Genomic DNA, 26849 nt, shown 5'->3' on the forward strand with positions numbered 1-26849 from the left:
TCAAATCCACCCAGTGAACCCAATGACCGGTTTCTTTGCAATGATGTTTTCTATTGTAAATATGTAGCTTTTTCAAAGCAGTTCTATGTACAAAGATGCCAAATATCAATATAAAAACAGTAATTTAATCCCCTTTGAAACACCAAGTATATCCACAGGTGTGCAGCTGAAATAAAAATCACCCAAAGGACATTTTTTTATTGCTTTGAAAATCAGTACAAATAAGAGAAACGGCTCCTCTTAGCTTTAATGAAATTGCTAAGCCTAACAGTAAACAGAAGCAAACTGGGAATTTGATTTTCCTTTCTATGAGGTTGGATTGCTGAGGGTTCTGACAAATGGCAATTTTTGTTATCCCACCACTTTGGATCATCATGTGACCAATATCTTCAATGATCCCTTCACATTCTAGCATCAAGGCGAACATTTTGTGAAGTGACACTCATTATAATAAAGGTTATTAATCAAAAAATATCTGTGATAGTTTTTGTAGATCAAATAGCAGTGAAACGAGTGATATTGCCATCAACTTTCAGTTTCCCTTCGCATAAATTGTCTATTCAAAGTGTACAGAAAATAAACCCCACTCAGACTAATAAGTATCATGTTTGTGCAAGAAATCTCCTACCAGACATTTGACAGGTATGAGTTTACTCAGTTAATGCGTCTTCTTTTACAATATGGCAAAATCACAACACTTCCTCACCAGTGAGGTGGAAATATAGTTGAGTAAACTGCAAGCCCTGATTGTTGCTAGGTGCCCCCTGCAATCCACTTCTTTTTCACAGATGAGTTTGCATGTTTTGTAGTTGGCTGTTTCTAAGTATCTTAAATCCTAACTTCCAACTCAAGTGCATTGAGCCACTGTCTAGTTTTCCTGCCTTGGCTGCCAAATTGACACCAGTTGTTGCCTAAGTGTCTGTGAAGGTTCTCAGTCATCCAGGTCATCGTAGTCAAAGGAGCTTGCAAAGAAAAGCGTCTGGACTTCTTTAAGTTGCTTGAAGACGTTTCACCTCTCATCCGAGAAGCTTCTTCAGTTCTAAGGTCAAATGGTGGAGAGTCCCAGATATAAACCTAGTGGGAGTAACCCCCCACAGAGGGACAAAAGGACCCCCTGATGATCCTCTAATCGCCTGAGCCAAGGTGTGAAACTGGGTGTGGGTCCCAATCAGCCAGAGTTTCGGGTGTGTTCATTGTGAAACCTGGCCCCACCTTATCATGCGAATTCCTGAAATCAGATGGCCCAGGATGTGAGTGGGCGTTAAGGCGTCTGGGAAGGGATCTCAAAACTGGATTATAGATGGCAGAGAGTTGGTGTCGTAAACCCCCGCCTCTGTTCAAAGATGGTCGCTCACAGTGGACATAGATGGCTTCTTTCACTCCTCTTTCAAACCATCTGTCCTCTCTGTCCAAAATGTGAACATTGGCATCCTCGAAAGAGTGTCCTTTATCCTTAAGATGCAGATGGACTGCTGAGTCTTGTCCTGTGGAGGTGGCTCTTCTGTGTTGTGCCATGCGCTTGTGAAGTGGCTGTTTGGTCTCTCCAATGTAGAGGTCTGAGCATTCCTCATGGGAATGCTGAATGGGAAGCAGGTGCATGGTAAAGCTGAAGATCAGCCTTTACGGGCGTTAATAAGGAGGGGACAAAGCCAGGTGACTGGATCTGGAAGCAAATCTGAGGGCATCTGGTAGATAAATGGAGAATAGAAGGATGGAGGCTGGAGTTAAGAGCAGTGAGAGAAAAACCAAGACAGTTTAATATGCTGTCATTGGCAAACTGGTTGTTTTCGTTAGTCACCAGTAGCACTCCCAAATCTCTGATGAAAGCTCTGAGCTCTCGAGTTACTTTACAATTAACTCGGGTGCCAAGAAAAAGCAAAATGTAATATCTCCCCCTTTGCTGTCTTAATTTTAAAATCTTTTAAGAAAAGTCTTACAAAGATCTTCTCTAGAGGCTAATGAACATTTTATTCCATAGAGGTGAACTTTCAGCTATAATGTCAAGGTAAAAGAAGATAATGTACCAGAGGCAAAAAGAGGCAGAGCCACACACACACACACACACACACACACACACACACACACACACACACACACACACACACACACAAATAAACTAATAAATTCATGTCCTTTTATGTAAATCTCAGCTCAAACATTCACAAGGAAAGCTTTCTTTTTTCTGCGTGATTTAAACACCAAGATGACAAAATCACTTTGTTGTGTGGTGTTTTGTTGGCACTAGACAAACTCTGAAATGTTTAATGCAAAGCACAAATTGTCAGAGTAACTGCTACTCCTGATTAAATATGCTGTCATGGAGAAAATAACTTGCTTACCAATTTATTCTCACACAGCAACACATTTTTACTCGTGGTTTAAATGTCTGTCTGACGATGATGTGGGTGTCTTGTCTCGGTGTAAGGCTGTCCTGAGTCACAGGGTGTAGTATGGTGAATGACTCCTCTTGCTCTTCCTTTGACTCATTCTTTCATTGTCTGTTTATGGACTCACCTGCACAGAGATGTGCACCTTAACGGAAGTAGCCGCTGCTGCCGGCCCCTGAGTTTACATGTGTGCTTATTGTCCAATATCGTTAATACATGCGCATGAATGCAACAGACGTCAGCGCCATTTATAAATCATCTTTGCCATTCATGTTTGCCTGCTTGAATGGCGTCTATTCAGGCAGCTGCAGCAACAGAAGAACTACAAACTCTTGTTGACGTCAAAGCGATCGTATTCCTGCCATAAAAGCATCTCTGCCTCTGATGCAAAAGAGTTGGGGTAAAATTGCGTGTGCAGCTTGGGATTAATGAGGTTCCCTTTCTTGAAGGTAAGCTATTATTGCTAATTTTACATTTGGATCCAAATCAAAATCAGCATCAAAGCCACATGTTGCTCCACACGACAAGGGGAAAAGAAACAAAAAAGACACCCTCACTTCATTTGGTAGAAAAACACATCAGTCAGTCAGTCGCTCAAAGATGCTGTTCACTCCATCCGAGCACAGACAGTGCAGCCTCATTTCCTTTGAATTGGCTTTTATCTAACTGACACTGATGGAGAGAGAAATTTGACTTCCCTGAGCAGCTGTGTGGACTGCAGAGAGGATATCAAAAAGTCAGCCAACGAAGGAGGTGTGGATTGCTCTGTTTCTCAATTTCATAGTGAATATGAGCTGCATTTAATCAATTTTTTTGTATTGTATTAGCACTAGAAATAGGTCAGCCCGGCGGCACGGTGACTAGCATTGTTGCCTGGGTTCAAGTTCACCGTCTTGCCGGGACCATTCTGTGTGGAGTTTGCATGCTCTCTCTGGTTACTCTGGCTTCCTCCAAAGCTGTCCAAAAGCACTCAGTGGGACTACGTCAATGCCCATAGATGTGAATGTGTGGGGCAGACTCGTGATCTGTCCAGGGTGTGCACCACATCTGGCTACTTCAGTAGGCACACCTGTTTAGCTGCTCTTTAACACAAATACCTAATCAGTCACATTGCAGCAAGTCAACATATTTAGTCTTATAGACGTGGTCAAGAATGATGTGCTGATGGGCTGCTTCAATCCAGGTTGTCATTACAACCAAAGTATGCAGAAGAGCACCTTTGAACAGTGGCAGAAGACCACACTGAGTTCCGCACTTGTCAGCTATGAAGAGGAAAAATGTTGCCTGGTCAGATGAATGTTAATTTTTGCTGCAACATTCGGGTGATAGGGTCATGTTGGTGTGAACAACATGAAAAGCATGGATCCATCCAGCCTAGTAAAAGTAGTTCAGGTTTCTGCTGGTAGTGTGTAATGGTGTGGGCCATATTTTCTTGGCACACTTTCATGCCCTTAGTACCAACTGAGCATCTTTCAAACACCACAGCGAACCTGAGTATTGTTGCTGACCATGTCCATTCCTTTATGACCACAGTGTACCCATAATCTGATGGCAGCTTCCAGCAGGTTAATGGACCATGTCACAGAGCTCACATCACCTCAAACTGGTTTCTTGAACATTACAATGAGATCACTGTAATCAATCTGAAGACAAAAGGAGTCCAACCCCGTACTAGCAGGGTGTGCTTAATAAAGACAGCGACTGCATCGTATCTGCTGAGAACTCTCTCTCTCTTTCTACACTTTTTGTGTTACAGTATCACGGTGTTTGCTGGAAGATGAGCTATGTTGACTTTTTGCAGATTAGGTGGATATCACACTGTGAATATTTGTGCTCTTGTAATTATGAGTGATGCATGAGCAGTTGAAACTTGAACAGTGTGCAGCTTGTGTAAACCAGAATCAATTAAAGTAAGTGGTTTCCTTAGTTTAGAATAATAGCTTAATTCAACTGAAAACACAATGCATCTAAGGTCATCCAAATGAGTATCAGCAGTGGCATCCAATATCTACTTTTCTGCATATTTTGCTCTTGACAGTAGTAGAATATCACACATCGAGCGGGATCACCTTTCCTCCTGTGCCGGTGTGCTTTCAGGTCGCTGTGATCGCATAATACACCTGTACTTCAAAAATGGAGTGAAAAAACAATTACAACAGGTACATGTCTGTTCCCAGAAATGCATTAGGGAAACAGCATGGGCTTTCCCAAATGGACTGCATGGGCTGAGTCACTGACACGTAACACCAGAAAAATGCTATGAAGGCGCATGTGACCTATACAGCTTCAGAAGTGAAGAAGAAGAAAGTGAAAAGTAACTGCTAAGCTTTATTTCCGCTCCTGACAGAATTGAGAGTAAACGAGAGAAAACCTTCAAGGTTACGGGGGAATGAACCGCTCAGAACTGAAGGCACTGAAAACACTGGCGATGATTTCAGCTTGATTAGGGAAACAATAGCATTTTTATTTTTGACAAGTTGCCCATTTCAGCCAATTCGATTTTTATAATAGATGCCAGTAAACTGAAAAGTGATTGTTTCCACTTTGTTCAAGGTCATCTTTCAAGTATGTTTTAGACAATTTACAATAGAGAGACTGCTCGTAACACTTGAAAATCATATATGTTGAGGGTCTCTGAGCTGAACACATGGCATCTTTGAATGCCATCTGTACACTCTTGATCCATCAAAGCAAATTGGCCATTGTGTATTCGGGGAAGGCTTTGTGCTCATTGCCACAAAGGCTGAAGAGATCCCTGATGATGGAGTTAATTCCCTCTCCTTCACTCCTCTGCTGAGACATCAGCTATTACAAATCACCCTGAATGGAACACATACTGTATCTGCGGGCAAACAGGCTGGAATAATAAGGTGCTGATAATACCTGAAGCATAATAATGACCACAGACTTCTCTGCAGCACCATTCAATAAAGTTATGTAATAGACTTTTTTTCCTCTCAGTATTACATAATTAATAAGAGATGATGACTTCCCCATAGTCATTACTTTGCTACTAATGCCTCCTAAACTGTGATCTGCAATCATTAAGTGAAAGCTAAATTATAGGTGTTGCGCTTAAAAGAAAAAAAAAGAGAAAAGAAAGCCTATCAGTGCAATGGTGCCAAGTGTAAAGCCAGAGGTATGCATCTGTTACTTAGTGTCTGTTACTTAGTGTCTGAGATGCTGTAGTTTCTAGGTGCTTCCACTTTACATTAAAAATGAAATATCTACAAGGGAAGGGAAGAATTTTCCCAAACTTGCTGAAACAGTGACATCCAAACCATTCTTTCACAAATGTTTTTAAAGGCAGGTATGGCTAGGTGCTGTGGCAGTGGGAGTGAAAACATCTGAATTCAAAGACTTTTCAGGTCTACATTTTAAGTAATCCATTTAAAAAAAAAAACGGTTTGTGACAAAACATCCGCGAAATGAACTGTTTGCATCAGCCTCAGCTGTACAGTGTGGGAGTAAGAAGGTTAACAGCCTTTTAAATATCAGCATGTTAGCACTGCACTTGTGAGCACGCTGTGCCCAAGAGTCTACCAGTTACTAAATACTAAAGAGTCCACTTAATTTTTTTTCCAGCTTGCACTGAGTGATGACTTAGTTGCTCAATGAAGACAGGAAAAATAAAATTGTTTTTGCGACTTGTAATTAATGCAAAATCACAAACTTTTTATCCATTTTGGCCTTTTATTTGTTTTTAGGAATCTGACACAACTTGGCTTTATGTTTGCTGTCGCCCCCCAAAACATAAACTTGATGGTTTGATTATTGTGAATGATCAGTAATGATGAGTTAAGTTGGCGACCGAGGTAAAAGTGTTCTTTCACCTTGAGTACAGGGCAAAGACTTTGCAGTCTGGGATTATTTGCTTGTGAGATCAGGCAGGTGTCAACTTCTGAGAACTCTTATGTTGTCACGACTACCAGCCCCTGCTTAACATCTCACTGCTATCCAAGCACTCTGTAGTTTCATATAATCTCTATTATTATCACTATCAGCTAAGAGCTTTTCGTATGCACTTACAGCAAGGTAAAAGATGACGGAGAAGCGTCAATAACTGAAGGTCAAGCAGACCGCATCACACTCCTTATTCTTTCGCTGTTTCTTAATGCACATGTCAGATAAATCTTCACAAGAATTCCAATAGCCTGGCACACCTGCATCTGAGCAAACAGAGAACTCAGTACTCTTTCACTATTTAAATATGAAGATCTATCTTAAGAATGCTATGAATGGGGACGTAACGGTAAGAATAAAAACATTCCCAAATGTGGAATTATAACAAATGATTTTGCTCTGCATTTGCTAATTATGCTCTTGCACTTTATCTCTTTTTTGGCAGGTGGTGTTCTTCAAGTATGCACTTTTTAGTTCTGATGCAAACCTGCGGCTTAGTTATAGTGATATTTATGTCCCTGTGCAAAACAAGCAGTCCTTAGAAATAGTTCTCCAGGCTTCTTGAAGGACATTTACCTCTCTTTGGATGTTGGCTGCTTTTCATTCCTTTACAAAGCCTCCACTGTGTTTTACAGAAGGCCGTAGAAACTCACTGTAGTAGACTTGTCACAACTGATTTTCAGTCCAGTTCTTGAGTAATTTGGCATACCTCAGCCTTTTCTGTGTTTCCCCTCCTGAAGAATGGCTTCCAGAGACAATTTTGCTTCAAAGAACAGATCATCTGAACATTCAGCCACTAAACATATTTTTTCTGTTCACGAATGCAATAACTGTGATTATGAAATCGTGATCAAAAATAATGTGCTTTTTAATATTTTTAAGTGTTTTTGTAAAACAATAATTATATTTTAGCATTAAAAATGCAACAGGATTTTGGTAATTACCAGTGCTGTTAATGATTTGTATATCTACATAGAGATATATAAATATTTATGCTGTAGAAACAAACTCATAAAAAGCCAAAACATTCAACAGAAAAACAGCAATAAAAGAAACAGTTATGTATGCCAATTATTTTTTTTAATACAAAATTTAAAAAAAATTAAATTAAAAACATTTATTTAATTCCACAACAGAGCAGCAATTTGAGTGTAACAGTTATTCCAGCATTGGTTTAGGGATATTATTAAAAACCCAGTCATTGACAGAATCACTATAAAAATAAAACACTTTTTAATAGGGGTGCAACGATATTCGTATCGATATTGAACCGTTCGATACAGTGCTTTCGGTTCGGTACGCATATGTATCAAACAATACAACATTTGTAATTTATTTTATCAACGTTCCTTCTGACGATGCTGTCTGTGTTGAGCGCTCAGTGAATCTGCGTTCGACTACTCCGCCTAGGCTGCACTGTCGAGCGCAGATCCACTGAGCGCTCAACACAGACAGCATCGTCAGAAGGAAGAGCGCAGGGCAAGCTAGCAAGACAGAAGTTAAGCTCTCCTTGCAACATGGACCTCCCCCACCCTCATTCAGATCTGGCGTTTGGAATTATTTTGGTTTTCATGTGACGTATGACCCTGAAGGTAAGCGAGTCATGGACGAAAGTAAAACAGTATGTTGGATGTGCCATGCAATGCTCAATTACATGGGTGGGAACTAGTGTGTTAGCGCAGTTAGCTCGTTAACGTGTTGGCCGTCTAGCCCCATGCACGGAGTGATCGGCGGTAGCTCGTTAACGGAGATTTGCCGTTTTGTGGCGTTAAGGTCATTTCAACGAGATTAACCTGAAAGCACTAGTGGGAACACAACGAATATGACTGCACATTTACGCCTACATCATCCTAGTGCAAAGACAAAAACAACAAGCATGCTACTAACTTTAGCCGAGTCATTTAGACAGCTGTTAGCACATGATTCTCCTTATGCTGCTGAGAATATAGCCCAGAAGAAGCGGATAGTATAGCTTTTATTTTGGAAAGAGACGTTTCTCTGTAATAAACTCTCTTTTCCAAAGATGAGTGATTCCTCAATCAGATACAGGGCTTGCAATATCGCTAGCCCGACGTCCTGGGGCTAGCGATTTTTTCAGTCGGGCTACCAAAATCTATCTCTTCCCTGCCCGTCGGGCTATTGTAGGAAGGAAAAATATATGTCACTGCTTTTGCATTCTTTCAGAAATGTAGCTGGGTAATTATGTCATTGGCATCGGTGAGCCACTGTCAATATGTGACATATTGAAATCGCGTTTGAATTTGCGCTTGTTTTTTTGCTTTCACTTTGCAATCGTGCGAACTGTGTATAGAGAGCGACAGCACTGATCTGTGAGTGATGATAATTTGTGCACCAATTCCTCTGACATCGTCTTATTAATCGTTAGCTTACTATGCAAACATGACAAGTGAAATCTCCCGCAGCAAGCTTAAACATGTGAGAGGTTGATCGCGCAGAGAATCGCTGAGCTTATGTGAGTGCGTGTGTAAAAGCAGCAGGATATATGCTGAGCCAAATAAGACAGGTCGGGGTGAAGAAGTGACAGCCAAAGAAAAGCTTACCACAAAACGGAGAAGTTATGACAAATCAGACTATAAGGCAAAAAGAAAGTGCAGCTTTATGGTTTCATGGACAAAAGAATTTCTGTGGCTGCGATATGACGAGCTAAATAACCAGGGCTGCACATAAGTGGTCCGCAGGTGCGCATTCGCTGTCAAAATAAAAAACACGCACAAGGGTTAGGGTTAAATTTAAAAACTGTACTTTTGAGTTAAAATATATATTTATAATTTTAATAAATGACAAATTAAAAAGGCATGAACATTTTTTTTGTATCGAAAAAATATCGAACTGTGACACCAAAGTATCGAACCGAACCGTGAATTTTGTGTATCGTTGCACCCCTACTTTTTAAGTCTAAGATTAAAAAAAACCAAAACAACCTGACTGAATAGAAGACATACAAAAAACACAAATAAGCATTTAAACGTGAAAGAACGGCATTTGAAGCACTGAAATATGTACCAATCAACAAAACAGTTCTTATATACAGAATAAAACCAACAAGCTAAGATATGAAATGAATTCTCTACAGCGCAGTGTTGGACTCCAGTACAGAGGGTTTACAGAGAAAGGGATGTCTCAATTAAATACATACAGTATATACACTTGTAGTAGTGTAAGTCTATGATTTTCATCTGGACTGTGTAGTTTTCCCCAAATGTGTCAACATTTATGTTGTTACAAATGAAATTTATAACTAGAGCATCACATTTCTGTAAAAATGCCACATACACTAACTGACCACTTTATTAGGTACACCTTGTTAGTACCAGGTTTCCCTCCAGATCTGCCTTAATTTTTGGTGGCAGAGTGAACAAGATGTTTGAAACATTCCTAAATGATTTTGGTTCATATTGACATAATAGCATCACACAGGTGCTGCAGGTTTGTTGGCTGTATATCTATGATGCCAATCTCCCTTTCCACCAGTACAGTGAACTCACTATCATGTTTAACAAACAAGTTTGAGACTTGTGCCATGTTGCATTATAGTCCTAGCAGCAGCCATTAGAAGATGGATACACTGGGGTCATAAAGGGTTTGACATGGTCAGCAACAATACTCAATACAGCAACAAGAGGCCCAAAGTGTGCCAAGAAAATATGCCCCACATTAATAAACCAGCAAGGCAGGATGACTCAGCGCTTTCATGACATTCATGTCAAAATGCACAGCAGACTCAGACTCAACAGACCAGACGGAGGGTTTCCAGTCTTCAATTGTTCAAGTTGGTTAGTTCACATGAGTGACTAGAGATGTTCTCCTTTTTGAACCACTCTATTGTAACTCACGAGATGGCTGTGTGGGAAAATCCCAGTAGATCAGTTTCTGAAATACTAAGACTAGCCCGTCTGGTGATGATAACCATGGCACATTCAAAGATGCCTAAATGCACTCAGCTGGCCGTGAGAATGCCATCTCAATCATACCCGCATTAACAAGCAGCTGAACAAGCGTACCTAATAAAGTGACCAGTGAGGATATGTTCCCTTTCTAGGCAAACTCTTGATATGTTCATCATTAAGTAAAGGTCTACCTGATCAAAGTAAAAACGATTAAGCTGCCTAAATTCAAATTTATGATGATTATTCTAAGAAATTATTATTAAAAAACGAAACGCAGCAGTGCATTGTTGAGTCAGCATCATTAATTACATCTGAATATTCGGAGCACCAAGAATATTTTGATACAATATAATTGTCTACCAATCTTTCAAGACCACTTGAATTTCATCTATAAAATTTACCAAATGTTAACATCTGATAACCTGTTAATACTTTTGTAGTGCATTTTACTACTGTTGCTACTTGCATTTTCAGCTGTTTTGGATCTTTGTAACCATACAAAGTACCAGTTAATGAAATCTAAGAAAAAAACAAATCACGATTAATAACTCTTTAGGTGTAAGTGGATCATAGTTTAGTTCAAGTTTCTTATTAAAACAGAAGCGTGGTAAGTTCACCCCCTGCATTTGCTGCATGAAGCATTTGCTTCCGTTTAGAAAATGACCTATTAAGAGGAAAATCTCTTATAATCCTTCTATAACTTGAGTGAACAGGCTCTTTAATTCATCATCCTTGTTTACCATCGGCTGCAAGGACTAATTTTTTTTTTTTAGTAAAAATTGTAGTGGTTAATGGTGAGAACACCATTATAGCCTCACTCCTCATTTTGCAACTCTGAGGTTAAGATGTGTAAATGTTTTAGTGGTAGCAGATCATGCCCTGAAACTCCAGCTTCTTTGAAAAGGCTGGAAGGGTTTCTTGATGCTGAAGAACATAAGATTAGGTTTGAGTCGTGGGGTTTTCTCGGGTATGACAGCAGCTTTGCTTTCTTCAGTGGGAAATCGACTATGGTAGACTTCAGGGTAGGACTTCTGAAACTGCAATGATGGGAAATGCATCGTTATTTTACAGTATACACACCCTATAAGAAAACCGACATTGTTTTGGATTTTAAATTCACATTCCTTCTAGACCTTAATTTGATTAAAATTCAAGAGAAATGTCATGATACTAGTATTTAGTACCACAGCCATACCACTCAAATAAATATATTCTGACTTAAATCTGCAAACAAAGGCACACATTATTTATTATGTGATAGACTAAAGGTAATGTTTGACTCGATGAGCGGCACAAAGCCTTTATTTATTTACTTTATTAGTGTACGGTTAGCCTCAGTAAAGGTTATATATAGGGCATTGACATCTATACAAAAGCTATAGAATCATTTCATTTAAAAAATTGTGTCAAAATCAAAAGATTAAACCTACTACGAGTTCTGAATACATATCCTATCTTTATGAATTTAAGTTAAAGTTGAGGTGTTACCTTATTTTTTGCTAACAGCTCTGTGACATCAGCTGCTTTTAGTTGTATATAACTTGTCCCTGATCATCTGACCAGGATGCAAAATATGATCAGACACAGAGAAGTACCAACAGACCTGTTCCTGCACCTGACAGTGCCATGTTGTTTCACATTAGCATCCTCTCCAGTACTTACTGCATCTATGGCAACAAGAGTACTACAGGAAAACGAATAGAGTGCAATCACATCTTTCACGGTCTCTGGAGCGAATTGATTCTGACGCATTCCTAAAATTCAAATGGCTTTTACATAAATGCTTGTAATTTGTTGTTTGAGAGCAGCTTGGCTTTCCCCTCAAAATCTAATGAGACAGATCCAGTTGAATCTAGCTCTAATGACATCCTTGGTGTGTAGGCATACCTGTTTTAGTCTTTTCCTCTTGTCTTTAGCGGGGAGTTCTTTGTCTGCAATCAGGCCTTCTAGCAACTGCTGCAGCGGGGTCTGAGTGCCTATCACCCTCTGCTCCTCGCACTCCACCCTGCTGATCTGCTTGTAGAAAGCTGGAGATGCACTGAAATCTGTATCAGCCCCTGCATATTTGATCTGATGGAAGACACAAAGACACAGCAATACATTAAAAAATGTTTATAGTTATAACAGTGTGGGACAGAGGCCCATTGATGGAGTAAAAGATAATAATGAATTTGGGCCTTCATCTGATGTTGAACATGTACCATCAATATAGTCTTCATGTACTAAAGTACGAGCCAAAATTAATCATATACACACCTAATATGAATCAACTGTGTGCACACACTTATAAGTGAAGCCCCTCATCATCAAACCAAGCCGATCAAGAGCGCAGGGACAAAGTTTTACAGAAAACTGTCCCGCAAGGTCTGTCTCTGTCACACAAGTGGCTCCTCTCTTTGTTCAATGATCAGCTTGAAACTGCTTTTCAATTTCCCTCACACAGTGCTTGATAAAAAAACAGCTGTGGCCATTCTAATCACTAGTATAAGCTGTAAACCCCATCAAGATGAAAAATAAATCACTCATTTCTTGTGTTGCCTTTGTTCCCTTCTGTTTAAATCTTCAAATTAAATCGGTTGGGCTCTGGTTAATATAACACTAAACTTAATTTCAATTTCATTGTGACTGAATGTGTACCAACCTGTGCTCTTTTGAGGTGGGACAGATGCTCTTCAACTTGGCAACGCAGCTTGGCAGGCACCTGGAAGATGGTGTTGTGGTGCTCCATCATGAAAGTCACCAATTTGGTGGCAAGTAACTCATCCAAGTCCATGTCGTCTGCTGAGCCAAGAACGCACTGAGAGAACATCTGCACCATCTAGACAGACACCACAGTGAGAGTTGGATAAGGGGGTCACTGCCAGTGAAAGTATGCTGCTTACGCTACAGCAATATTGAAGATTTATCAAATATGTTAAGCACCCATCATAAATCCAAAGTAATAAACATCTTTGTGAAAGTTATATTGGGTGAATTTTGCATGCAGGCAGTGTTAAAGACACAGATTTTTTGGGTTCATTATCTTGCTAAGATGAAGACTTAATAAAGTGATACACTACTATACGGAGTTATAAAATAAAAACGATATAATACCCTTTTTCATTAAGTTTTTAACTGGCTTCACTTGCAGCATGTTGTTATGAAGAGTGTTTTATAAAAATCTTAAATCTATAAAATCTTTATATGTGAGAGGTCTAATGTGCCTGGGGGTTGTTGCAAAGTAAGACAAAATAATCATTATAATGACTGCACTGAAAAACACTGAACTTGTGGAAATAATACACCCACATCAACCTCCCTGAAATCTCCCAGAACTCCCCCACTCTCACTGAAAAGCAGCTATTAAGCAGCCAGACTTTCTACAGTCCATTTCCATGTTTATAGGCCTATCACAAAAAAAGTGTTGTATATCTACCACATATGCAATTTTGAGTCTTTTTAACTTCTTTTATTCCCTTTCGTTATTAAGAATAAAGGACTGTCCAAATCCCTGACAATATTGCACTATAGTCCATTTACTCTTTACTCTTTTCAGGTAACAATGATTCTGCACAAACTGTGTTTCTAAAGAGCTTCACTCTCTTCATCCCTTTTCCTGGTACCACACAGGAAGCTATGGGAGAATGTATTCTCCTTACCATAATTCATCACAGCCTGACAAAAATATAGGTTTCGTTCTACTTTTACACATTTCAAGATCAAAGCTGTCAAATAGTCAATTCCAGAATTCCAACCAAACATGTTTTAATCATTTCAAAATTCTAATTGCAAATGCATGATTTTTTTCTTCAACTATATTAGGCAATATACCAAATGTACCAGAATCATTTGACAAGAAGGAATGGTAGAGGCAACTGTAGGCGATGGACAAAAGCCAGTAAGCAAATTGTAACAAAGTGCATTCTGAAAAGAAAGTGTGCAGCGTAAAAATGAAAACCTCAGACTTACCCAAGTAACTCAAAAATATGCATCAGTGTGAGTTATTAAAATGTTGTTACAATGTTCACGCTCATATAACAGTTTTACAGTTATATGAATTATCACAGTTGTATCTGTTTTATTACAACATGAGCTGGCACTCTGTGCAATATTATATAGAAATATCTATAAAAGAGTGTGTTGAAATAAAGTGTTTTTACACATGAACTAGCAAAATCAGTTACATAGACTTTATAGCGGGGAGCTAGCACATTAAGGAACATTTAATGTCCTGATCTGATGGAGTCAGCTATTTTCATTCTTTCATGTACCTCTGTCAGTGATATACTAGTACAGTTAGGGGCTCAGTGCGTGCATGAAAAAGACTATACCTCCATTTGCTTGATTTATATTAGCAGTTGGAAGTTGAGGTACATGTATCAACGAATCTATGGTTGACATATATGGTTATAACCTTTATGAAAATAGAATTATCTGCTGGACTATTAAATTTCAATTATGTAACAGGCTCATTTGTCCTCCTATAATATATGAATACTGATTTAAGAGCTTTTACTAAAACAATGGACTTAGTTAACCTGCCGAAATGGTACAAAGTGAAATAAATAAATTGTAGGATTATGTACCAGTGTGCGGGTAGCAATCGTGTCATTAAGTGGAGGAAGCTGGGGATTCTGACAGACTCGGGCCATGAGACGCAATAAAAGCTGGAGGCGTCTTCGGTTGGGTGGCGGCAGAAGGAGACAGCTTACTTGAAGAGCCTCACTGGCTGCCTCCTGCACTGGCAGCAAACCTGCAGTGATATAGTAAAAGATAAGTCCAGCACTGGAAGGGTAAACTTAGAGGTTAGCAAAACAAACACCAGAAAACAGCAGTGCAAAAACACTGTAGTGAATCCACGTTGTGAGGCACTCACTGAGAATGTTGACAAATACTTCATACAGATGAAAAGTCAGCAGGGGTTCTTTAAGTCTCTGGTAGTAGTCTGCTACTGTTCTTAGAACATCCCTCTCGAAACCTGGGTACACTGGCTGTTTGCTTTCATTGCCATTAGGCCCTGAGAAAGAAAACAAAGACAGATTTATGGCTTTTCACAAGGAACAGTGGAGGAAAGTTAAATACACACACAGGCTTTGTAAAAAGACCCCTAAAAATGACAAGTGCTTATGGCACTAAAAGCCCAGAGAGAAATATCACCTGTCAGAAACTCATTAACAATATAAAATAAAATGAAAGTGAAATCAATTGTACAGAATGATTCTTCTTCAATCTTACTTATGGCAGTCACACACACAATGAACCAGTCCCAAGGTAAAGCTGCTTTTTCCTTTCGTTCTCTCTCTCTTGCTCTTTTTTTTTTTTTTTTTTTTAAAACAAGAATTATTTAAGGTCAACAGAAAATGTATACTTACAGTTAGCAAGGCATTTCATTGCAGTTACCACCCAGTAGGGCATGTCCTCTAGAAATGCAAGCAGAATAGGTGAATTATAATCATACAGCAAGTTTCAACAACAAAAAAAGCAATAGTTCTGGGAACCAATGCAGCATACCAGCTTTGTTCTCCAATACAACTATGCCTGCTTTATTGACACTGAACACATTGTGAACAATGTGCTTGCCATTGACATGCGCTGGGTTCAAAACGCCATCCAGTGTCTTCAGACCCAGCACTCGCTGCAAACTAAAACAGGATTAGAATTAAACCTCCATACAGCACAAACAATGGAAGTGATGAACAGGTAATGTACAATAGTTACATACTGTGCCACTGTCATTGACTTCCAGATGTGATCCACTTGTTTTGATGTTATCGCCTTCCTGCGTATAAGCTTGCATTCATGCACATCTCCAATAGCAACGCTGTGCCTTTTATTCCACAAATCTGAAGTCTGATTAAAAAGGAAAATGAAAAAGTTACTTTCAAAGTTAAATTGAGTAAGCACTGTGAAAGGAACCCATGAAACTGTGCTACAATCAAACAAAAGCTATACTTACTAACTTAAGTTTAACTTCATGTCAGGGGTCTGTTAATGAAAACTGAATCCAACCATAGATGTTCATAAAGTAAGTTACGTGCAATAATTAGAAATGACACAGGGAATAATTATTGTACCTGTTTACTGATATTTATTTAACATTCTTTTTTGTTTGTTTGTGATGCCAGCTTCAAGACACCTTCTGTATGTTACACCAGTGCTGTATATATAAATATCTATAGCACTGATGTAACATACAGGAGGTGTCTTGAAGCTGGAGAGAAACAGGATGTATAAAAGGAGCTAATGAAAGCACAGTTGGGCTAGAACATTTCTTTCTCACCAGGACAGCAGACTTCACGGGTACAAAGTTCTCCTGCTGAGGCAGCTCCTCATAGTCATCCCAGCGGATGAGTCTGGGCAAGTCACTGCAGTCTTTTATTACAGGCCTTGCTGGAAAAGACTTGAGTGGAGACAGTGTTGGGAACCTGGAGAGACAGTCAATAGTACTGGGCTCAGTTAAAGAGGTAAAGAGATGCACTTGCTAAACAGAGATGAACTGTATTGTGGAAATGCATCAGTGATGTCTTCTAATATAAAATAAAGAAACAAACCAAAAACAAAGAAGCTATGCAGGATGACAGAGGAGCACCTGTACAAATGGCCATTGTCCTCAAAGTCCTCTGTCCCATGGCGGCCTTTGACATCTTCAATCACATGGGCCTTGAGGAACTTTCTAAGCAGCTGCAGGGTCTGGTAGCGGGTTACCTCAGGACCAAAGTTGTGATTGTCCCTCAGAAGATTATGCAGATAATCCACAGCCTCGGTTCCCGTGAAGCTGCAGTCATAGCAGCGAAAGTGTGCCCAATGCCTTCTAAGTGGCATGCCACCACGAAAAAGTCTGATAGTTTCATTCCACTGCATAACAGCAAAACAAAGAATGTGGTGAGAAACGCTGAAGAGTGATATTATCTGATATTTAACAACAAAAATGTAACAGCAAGTCTTTTTGATGACAAATTGAAAAAAATAAGTTTAGTCTAAAACACAGGCTAACATCATTCATGGAATACATTAATGTGATAACAGCATTTTATGCATTCACCAAGTTCAAGTGCTCACGGACACTTCAATACTGTTTTTAGTTATGCTTTTATACGATGTTGCCACAGCAGAAAATCTGCATGCATGATGCCCATTAGTTACTTTAAGATGGCAGTATCAGCCATACACAAGCATGTATTTAAATAGCAAATGAAGAACAGACACTGATATGGTTAACTTTCTACAGTCCATTTCCATGTTTATAGGCCCTGCTCTGAAACTACTCTAACAACTCCATTATCCTCCTGTTAGGGGAAAAAAAAAAAGATTTACTTATCAAAAATAAATAAAACACTATCTCATCATCGTGTTTTGGGATGCATTACCATCATTGTGTTACACTGTGTAGATGTGTGGGAGAAAAATAAAAGGCTTTGAGCTTAGATAAAAGCAGAGAGAGAACAAGAAAGAGGGAGGGAGAGAGAATTAGGCGACACAAGGTCTTTAATACCTGGAAGAATCCCTGCAAATAGAAACCTTTGCCCTGGCTGGTCTCAATCATGAAAAAGGTTTAAAGTAAAGGAAAAGACAGAAAATCTTAAAAAACGAAAGCCAATAAGCTCGCCTGCAGACTGTTTGAAAGAGAGACATCAAAAAAGAAAATGGTGAAGGAAGAATGCTTCTGCAGCAGGTGGAAAGCTAGCTGACAGTTTCTAGAAATTCTTTTTGCAGAAGAATTAAAATAAACAAACAAAAAACAAAAACTATACGATTCCATTGTGTATTTGTGGCCTGTCGATAAATGAGAATGAATTTCAATTAAAAAAATGATCCAAATACCCCATGGCAGAAATCTGATTTACAAGAGTTAAATCAAAGAGCCAGCAGCCTGGATGTCATTGAGTAAACAGGCCAAGGCTAGTAAAAGCCTTCCACTGTGTTCAAACTCAAAAAGGTTTTTCTCTGCAACCCTGGAAAACTTTGATTTTTCATCGCACTTTAGTGGTCTTTTCTGACTCAGATATGTCAAAGAAAATAACAGGTGTACATGAAATTAATGACAGCTCAACTTCATTTGTCTGCTTCTGTTTCAGTGCCCTGCTTTTAATGGGGAGGCACACTGAGGTGGGCGTTTGAACAGAAGTAAGAACCGAGGGGTTAAAACTGTGTGCTGTGTGCTCCCAAAACAGTGGATATTTTAAAATACTTGTTTTGGACTTTGGGCGTAAAAAGTGATGACATTAAATGGCCTGCATTTGTATAGCGCTTTTCTAGTCCCTAAGGACCCCAAAGCGCTTCACACTACATTCAGTCATTCACCCATTCACACACACACATTCACACACTGGCGATGGCAAGCTACATTGTAGCCACAGCTGTCCTGGGGCGCACTGACAGAGGCGAACAGAGATTAACAGAAAACTGTGTTGTGTATCGAGCTCTTACACGAAATAAAGAGTGCCGAGTGTGTTTGTGATAAGTAACTACATTTAATATGCAAATTCACTATATCTATGTGTACTTAGTTTTAATTTAGCCTCACTCTAAACAGGCTTGTAAACGCTTATAAAACTAACTGATAACGCGAGAGCTGTTTATTAGTTCAATTTACGACTCGGTTACATTTGTAAGAACGCAGTTCTTTTAAATAGTTAAGCCACACACGAAAAACTACCTAGTCTCTCCATTTACATTAAGTTAAAGCATTCCAACGTAACGTGCTTTAGTTCACAACACTCACCAGTTTCGTCGCCCTGTATGGACCCGGTCCAATAACTTGGTTTTCCATTGTAATAGTAAAAACCCCGCTTCACTTGGACACCGACATGGACACAGTTTTCTTTTTTTTTTTTCTTTTAAGCTTGTCAAAAACTTAAGTAGAAGAAGAGTCTCAGCAGAAACGTTGCAGGCAACTTTGAATCTCGTGCGTCACATCAGTTCTACAACGTGATTAGCCAGCGGTATGATCACGTGACCAATTGTAGCAAAGCGTTTATAAATAAATGTGGCAGCGCAACATTTTCCCTGCCCCCCCAAAACCCCCGACACAGCCACTTAGGTTTGATAAGAGGAGAATAGGACTATTTTTTTTAGAGTATTTGTTTATCTTCTCTCTAAAAACATTTGTCAATTAAATTTTAACTACATGATTTGCTTATAAAACTTTTGTGTCACCTCAAGACGACCACCTCGATTAATTACGGAACCATTACTACTATTGGTGAGTAACTGATTGTAACAGTTGCCATGCTACTTGCTTGCTACTTATCCCCCAAAATTGTATATTGAATGTACACGAACTCGGGAAAGACAAGTAATTTTAGATAATTATGAAACACATACTGTTTAACTTCACACAATATTTTCTCCTGTGTAGCGTTGAAAAATAACGCTAGGAAAGAAAAACAACGACCATTTGTCTGTATATACTGCTACATTATTTATTTAAATTTATTTTATTCCTTGTCCACCTGTCCTACTTCTTGAGACAATGTCCCATATTACTGGTTCTGCAGAACATTAACTTTTCTAAAGTTTGGCTTTTTGGCACTTTTTTCTTATTTTTTATTTTAGTCAAATTAAGTTTAGCTGGTCTAATGCTGTTCCCAAAGAGTGAACGTTACCAAAAAGTTAGAAGCTTTGCAGATTTTAATGAATATGATGGACATTGCCACAAAATAAAATTAAATAAAACAAAGTGTATATATTGAGATATGTTTTGTTTTTGCTGGTGTCATTTTTCAATTTCGCACAGTAAAAAAATGTGGTGTGAAGTGAAATAGTATGTGTGTTTGTGTCATAATTGTCTAGAAATTGCAAGTCTATGGACGCCTCCCTGCTGAATTCTGAATCTTACACTGAACAGCAGCTGAAATAACAGTGAAATAACAGAGAATGCAAGAGTATATATAGACCATCACATGGGAACATGAAACTAAACTTCAGTTTCCTTTTATTCTTTATGTATTTATATAGCAAGATGTTTGAAAAAGTTCAAATATAATACATTTACTACTTCCCAACATTGTTAACATGTCCTGCTTGCCACACACAAACACAGTGTTTGAGTTTGTGGGGATCTGGTCACCCTAACTGGTACATTTGGTGTTTCCAGTTAGCCTATTGGGAATTCAATAGCAGCAAAAATGTATAATACTCCATGTATTTTGGGGAGTTTGCTAATGCATTGCTTGAAGGTCAATAAGATCTTAATACTTAAGACAAGCTGGTGGCACAGTTATTTATCCAAAACCATGCTACAGCTTTTGGGATACACTGAAGGCTTGTCATGGAGCCATAAAGGAGGTTAAAGAGGATGAAGAAAAGTGTTAATAATTGTAGACACGTCCCTTCTTCAAATCTGTGAAGTATCAGTGTATTTAATAATTCAAACACTCCCCAGCTTCACACAGGATGGCTGTACCACTCCTTTAATATGCTTTGGAAAATTTCAAATAAAATCTAAATTTAAAATAGATTAGAACCTACAAAGCACTGTTCCTTCAATCGTGATCAATTTCTTACAAGGAAATATGAAGAAAAAAGTTTATACTTTACCGTGTATCATATTTGGGGGTTAACAAGGGTAACATAAAAAAGTACTTATGCTTTTTTCCTTTCTTTGCATTGCATACCATCCATTTTCTGTTATCAGCAAGGCAGAGGGAGAGATAAGTGGCAAGAATTCAAGGCCCTAATATATAACAGTGCTTGCATCACTACTGCACCAAAGCCACAGCAACTAAATCTCTGTCACCAAGCTGCTGTGCAACTCTGATAAGATTTTTATCAGTTGAGTTAGATTTTTGCAAACCATATGTGCAGAACAATGATGAAAAATGAACTAATCTATTAGTGTGGCAAATATGTCAAGATGTGTTTGCTGCAAATTTGCTGCAATGCTCAGAGTGCCGAATGATTTTCCATTTTAGAATCCCGATTCACGTATAGTAAGAGAAACCATTGGTTTTACTGAACAAGTTAAAAAAATATTATTCTATTCAGCAGGCAGCAGAAATCTGGCACAAAAAATATCAGAAGGGTCAAGGGAAAGCATCAGATTAACAGGGACAGTCAATTGGCACATTTGAATGAACTCTGACAGTGAAAGTGTTGTGTGACTACAAAAAGAATCTGAACAGCTCTATAACTGAAAAAAAAAAGCTTAGATAAAATGGTCCTGGCATAATCATTGATGTTTTATCATTTAAAGTACTGCATTCATTATTTTCTATTATACACTATTCTCTACACATTACAGTCAGCCATAGATGTTCAATGGCAGTGCAGTCAAGCCAAAGCTAAAAATACAGAAGGCTGGGAAAGAGTTGACAGTTAAAGGTCAGCAACCGAGCAAATGTAAATAGCCTGATGTGTTAAAATTTGTGTAGCGACCTTAACCAGCTGAAAGAGTTGTAAAAAGTTTGGAGCCCACATAAAGGCACTGGCATCGTGACTTTCATAGTGCAAGGAGGGATTTTAGATGCCCTAAGTCACAGTGGAGCCTTCTGGAGGTGTGTCGACATTAATAACTCCAGTGACAGCCCATGGTTCACTTTCAAAACCAGATTCCATTTCATTTGAGAAATGTCTCTCCTCACCTTGCTTCGGCTCTAATGGCTTTAACGTCTCAGTGAAATGTCATGGCAGTGACATTTAGGACAGGTAGAGTTTGCCTTCTCAAACTAGACTGGAGACCAATGCAGAACCAAATGAAATAAGGCCGGTCATTATTGTCAGTATTTATAGAGCAAAGGAAGTAATTTTATCTGACCTGAGTAAGACTAGACTGTCACTGACAAGACCCAGCATCGGTAACTTACATTATATCACGTGTGACTGCTATGATTTCAAGTATAGTACTATTTCATTTTGATGCAACATAAATCAATAAGAGAAGAAAACAACTAACTTTAAATACTGACCTCTGCTGTGTTACTAACTTTGCCACCAAATATATTATGAAAGGCAAGCCCTCTCCATTTCTTTTCACAAACAGGCCAAAGACATTCAGGGATGTTATATGGACCATTTTTTTTCAAGTTCAGCCCCAGAATTGTTTTTTTAAGACAAAAATGTGTATGTGTTAAGCTTCAGATGACGGTCATGTCACAGGTCTCTTGGAGAACATATCAATTGATAATAAGTTGCACAGAAGCATAATGCTGCCATGATGTTTAGTGGAAACGATGCTGTTCTTGGGAGAGGAATTGCAGTTTTACCAAATTCATCATGATTTTCTTTTACTTAACTCTGGGTACTGATGGATGTTTGCTAACTTGGAAATGTCCTTTCTGTCCTTTCTTCTCCTGCCTTCCCATCGTCCTTCAATGATATTGCTTTTATAGTAAGAGTTTTTCCACAATAACCAATCATCAAAGGTTGGACACTTCAGTAATGAGGTCTGTATTGACTTTGATGCTCTTTTACTGTTCTTTTACTGTTGTGTCAATAGTGTCCACAATATTTTTAATATTACAACGAGATATCTTTTGGAGAAAATAGATAGATTTATCAGAAACATTACACCAAATCAGAGCAGTAAATGATCAAGCACTTTGATTTAAACCATTTTATGCTGCAGGGAAAGCTCTGTTCATAGCAATATTGGCTGCAGAGACTTGCCAGACATATATTGAAGGGGTATGGACAACACACAAGCCATAGGATACTTTTACCAGGCAGGTTAATAAAAGCTAAAAGAAGAGCAAGGTGCTATTGTGGACTAAAAAAAATCCCCCAAAACAAAAAACAAAAAAAAAGGAATCAAATCAACACATCCCGAGACACCAGCACACTACAGTTTGCAGCGAGCAGTGGTAACACAATTATTGGGAAACAGAGGGTGAGGTTTTGTCAGAATGTAATGATTGCTTACTTGTGTTGATTGCACATGACAGGTGTTTCTGGGACCTTTTTGCAATGATGGCCCGCACACACACACACACACACACACACACACACACACACACACACACACACACACACACACACACACACACACGGTGAAAACCTTACAAGTCTAGTTGTGATATAACTATGAAACGATGTTTTTTTCTATAAGCTGAAATTAGAAGACAGCTATTTGGAATGTTAAAGATGGACGTAGCTACTGTCATGTCACCCATCTGTAAAACTGCTACCTCTTTGGCTAACAACCTACCAGTTACAAGTTTCAACCCAGTTAGGCACTTTAGACCTAGAAGCTGGACCCATCTTTTATAATGTCAATCAATCAATCAAGGCTTTAATCGCCACGTGCAGGTTGCCCTGCAGTGAAATAGGACCCCCCCCCCCCCCGACCTTACACACACAACACAGACATGACATGGGGATACAGGTCGGAGATCGGTAGCATTACAGAAAAAAAACACTAAAATATACACTACAATGGGAAAGTACAAGAGGAAAAAAAGAGACCTCTACTCATGCTGGGCTCCTGGGAGGACAGCATGAGAACAGGAAACAAAAAAACTCCTCTGCACAAAAAAGCACATAAATGCCTATGGTTATATACTCACACATCACTCAACAACAGCAGAGAGAAAATCAAATAATTTTCTAACATCCCTATGGCTGTTTGCCTTCTCCATATAGAGGTAGGTGAAGTTTTGCTGCCTTTAAATATGACAAAACAGTGTTATGAGAACTGACAAATGCTGTATCTGTCTTCCCACAGGCTATCATAGTGCACACTGCTGTAGTCATTATATTGGCTGCTGTTGCTGTAGAGGGCGAGCTCGTGCTTTGAGGTCACATTTCAGCCAGAAGCATTGCCCCGAATTGTCAATCACAGGCAAAGTAATGAACCAGCCCGATTCATTTTGGGCTGTTTGCCAATCCCAGTTAAATTCACAATAAGGGAAAAGGGGGATACACAGCAGTGGAAAGCCTATACTTTAATGCTATACAATTTTCAACTTTGATGACCCCAGTGGCAGGAAGTAGAACACACAATGGAAATGCATGCCGAGGGACACAAAACAAAGACTACACCTGCAAGAGTAATTTCAAAAGCTCCTGAACCACATAATCATCCACATAGAGGAGTCTGAACAAGAGTCTTTAAATTTACAATTTTCGTTCTTATTGTCTTTTGGGGGAAGGAACATATTATATATATGTTAGGATATTTGTGCTTTTTAAAATTAATTTCAAGTTCATTATTTGTTATATGTGCAATCCAAAATCATGCATATTCATCATTGCAAAGACTGTTCAGTTTAAGATAGAACCACTAACAGTTAAAAAGGGCTTTTCGGTGTGATAGATGTGTATATTTTGTATTTTAATTCGCTGCATCATTAGGATGGTCATGAATTGCCCATGATTGCCTTTTGTCCTGTCTCCTTCCCCTCACCCCCGAGCAGATGGCCGCCCCTCCCTGAGCCTTATTCTGCCAGAGGCTTCTTCCTGTTAAAAGGGAGTTTTTCTTTCCTACTGTTTCCTAAGTGCTTTCTCAACTTATACATGTACAATATGTTATGTTGAGCTTCACAGCAATTTGAAAATGGCAGTAGGTTATCAGGTTATCATGTGGTTTATGACATGCTGAAAACTGAACACTGCACACTCCAGTGGTTCAAAGATGAAACAAAATGGACTTGGAGAACAAGAGAGGAGAATGACTGAGGGGAGCTTAGGTTCTGATTCAAGTGATAGCCTAGCCTTTCATTATTTCAGAACATACTAGTCTACTATTCATGATTAAAAAAATCTATATAGACTTTTCCAAAGTTCAGATGCTGATTTACCACTGATTTAGTTACAGAACATATGATCCTTCTTGTTTATGTGGGTGCAGTTCTTAAAAACCAGATTGCTTACATTCTGGTGATGAAGGTGGTGACAATATCAAAATGCAGATACAATCGGTCATAACTAGTTGGTACAAGCAAGAAAAGGTACAACGCCAATAAAAAAAATGTGATATGTAAAATGTAAATAAAAACAAAATGCAATGCCTTACAAATCATATAAACCCATATTTTATGAAGAATGTAATGTAAAACACATAATCAGTGTTTAAACTGAAGAAATGTAGAATCATAAGAAAATGAAGCTCATTTTGAGTTTGATGGCTGCAGCAAAACATGCCAATATGTGTTGCTGCAATATCAGTTTTTTGTGTTTTTATTTTCTGTGTTAAGAACATTGAGTTTGCATCTCATATAAATAAAATTACCATTGCCAGTAAATTGGAACTGGACTTTTTTTATATGGGATTCGACCTGCTCAACAGTCCTGGCTTTTTCTAATATTTTTTTTTTTGTGATTCACAAAATGTTTTTAAATTGATGAAAGGTATGAACTGCAGGAAGGCCTGTTAACTCTACTATGCAGCAAATGTGTCAAAATAGATGCAGTTTAGCATTGCTGAAAAATGCAAAACCTATAAACACCTTTCAGCATTGATGATGCCTTTCCAGATATGCAAACTGATGTGCAGGCTTTTGAATTGAGCACTGATAGCAAACCCTCTCCTCTTTAGTCCAGACAACGCGGTGTTCATGTTTTCCAAAAAGAATTTAAAATTTTGATTCATCTGACCACAGAACAGTTTTTCACTTTGCCTTAAGCCATTTCCAATAAACTTTGGCCAGAAGAACTTGGTAGTGGTTTTGGATTATGTTCATATATGACTTCTTTTTTGCAGTATGGAGCTTTAACTTGCGTTTGTGGTCGGCTGTCTATGAACTGTGTTTACAGATGGTTTCTGCAGCACTTGCAGTGATTTCCATCATGCCTGTTTTCAATGCAGTACTGTCTAAAGGCCCAAAAATTACAGGCATAGTGATGAGGCTGTAAATCTGTTCTCCCCACCAGGATTTCCTAATGATCAATTAGAGAGGGGGGAAATATCCAAATGGAGCTGGAGGAAAATGTCATCAACTCTAATTCATCCTGTCTACATTGTTCCAGGTGGACAGAATGAATTGGAATTAGAATTACTTTTCACACTCAGGACTGGCTGTTCAATTAGTGGGCACTGGCAAAGTCAAATCTAGACTGCTGCCCAGTTGACACATACAATAAATGTCTGTAATGCTCATACAACATTACATTACATTAATTTTAACATTAGTAATGCTGTGGTTTAGTCCAAATGCAATAATAAATTCAAAATAGTAAAATGATAACATATTGAAGGCTGAAACTGAGACATTTCCAGAGATATTCTGTAGATCAACACAGTGTCTTAGTCTGGATTCCCAGGCCAGCATACATAGGTTAAATGCTATCATATCAAAAAGTATTATGCAGTATTGGAATTAAAAAAAATATTGAAAACACACCAGTCAAATTATGGCTTACATTCATGATATGACATTTACTACACAACCAATTTTCAATGGACAAGCAATCATTATAGTTTGAAATTAGGCACCCAAGGTTGTTCTCACCAATTCAGTGCCCAACAAACTGTGAAATATGACTAATTTCCCATTTATGTCAGATGTATTTTGGACCTTACCTTCAGTCTTCAATCACTAATCAATTGTTCCTTAAGTTAAAGAGAAAATCTGTGCCAGATTTAATAAATGCATGTTCTTGAGAAATTTAATTCACAAGAACATGAAGGACATGAAATCACAGTAACCTTAACTTTTGTGTACTCTAAGTGAATTTGTTCTTTTTGAATGTTAATACATTTTTTCACCAAATTTAAAGAACTTCACTCAAAGCACAG

The 26849-nt window shown here is 38.6% G+C and overlaps 1 protein-coding gene across 1 annotated transcript; it reads right to left on the reverse strand.

The window, feature by feature from the left end:
- Positions 1 to 9222: 9222 nt before the first annotated feature.
- Positions 9223 to 19078, reverse strand: LOC113032803 (DEP domain-containing protein 1B-like). Its single transcript, XM_026185934.1, has 11 exons — positions 18900 to 19078; positions 16767 to 17032; positions 16458 to 16602; positions 15900 to 16027; positions 15689 to 15819; positions 15550 to 15597; positions 15054 to 15194; positions 14764 to 14930; positions 12840 to 13016; positions 12086 to 12268; positions 9223 to 11235 (listed from the first exon to the last, which is right to left on the reverse strand). Exons 1-11 carry the CDS (start codon positions 18945 to 18947, stop codon positions 11071 to 11073), a joined length of 1599 nt encoding a protein of 532 aa, XP_026041719.1. The 5' UTR covers positions 18948 to 19078; the 3' UTR covers positions 9223 to 11070.
- Positions 19079 to 26849: the final 7771 nt, after the last annotated feature.

Source organism: Astatotilapia calliptera, chromosome 11 (assembly GCF_900246225.1).
Source record: "Astatotilapia calliptera chromosome 11, fAstCal1.2, whole genome shotgun sequence".
NCBI classification, from domain to species: Eukaryota; Metazoa; Chordata; class Actinopteri; order Cichliformes; family Cichlidae; genus Astatotilapia; species Astatotilapia calliptera.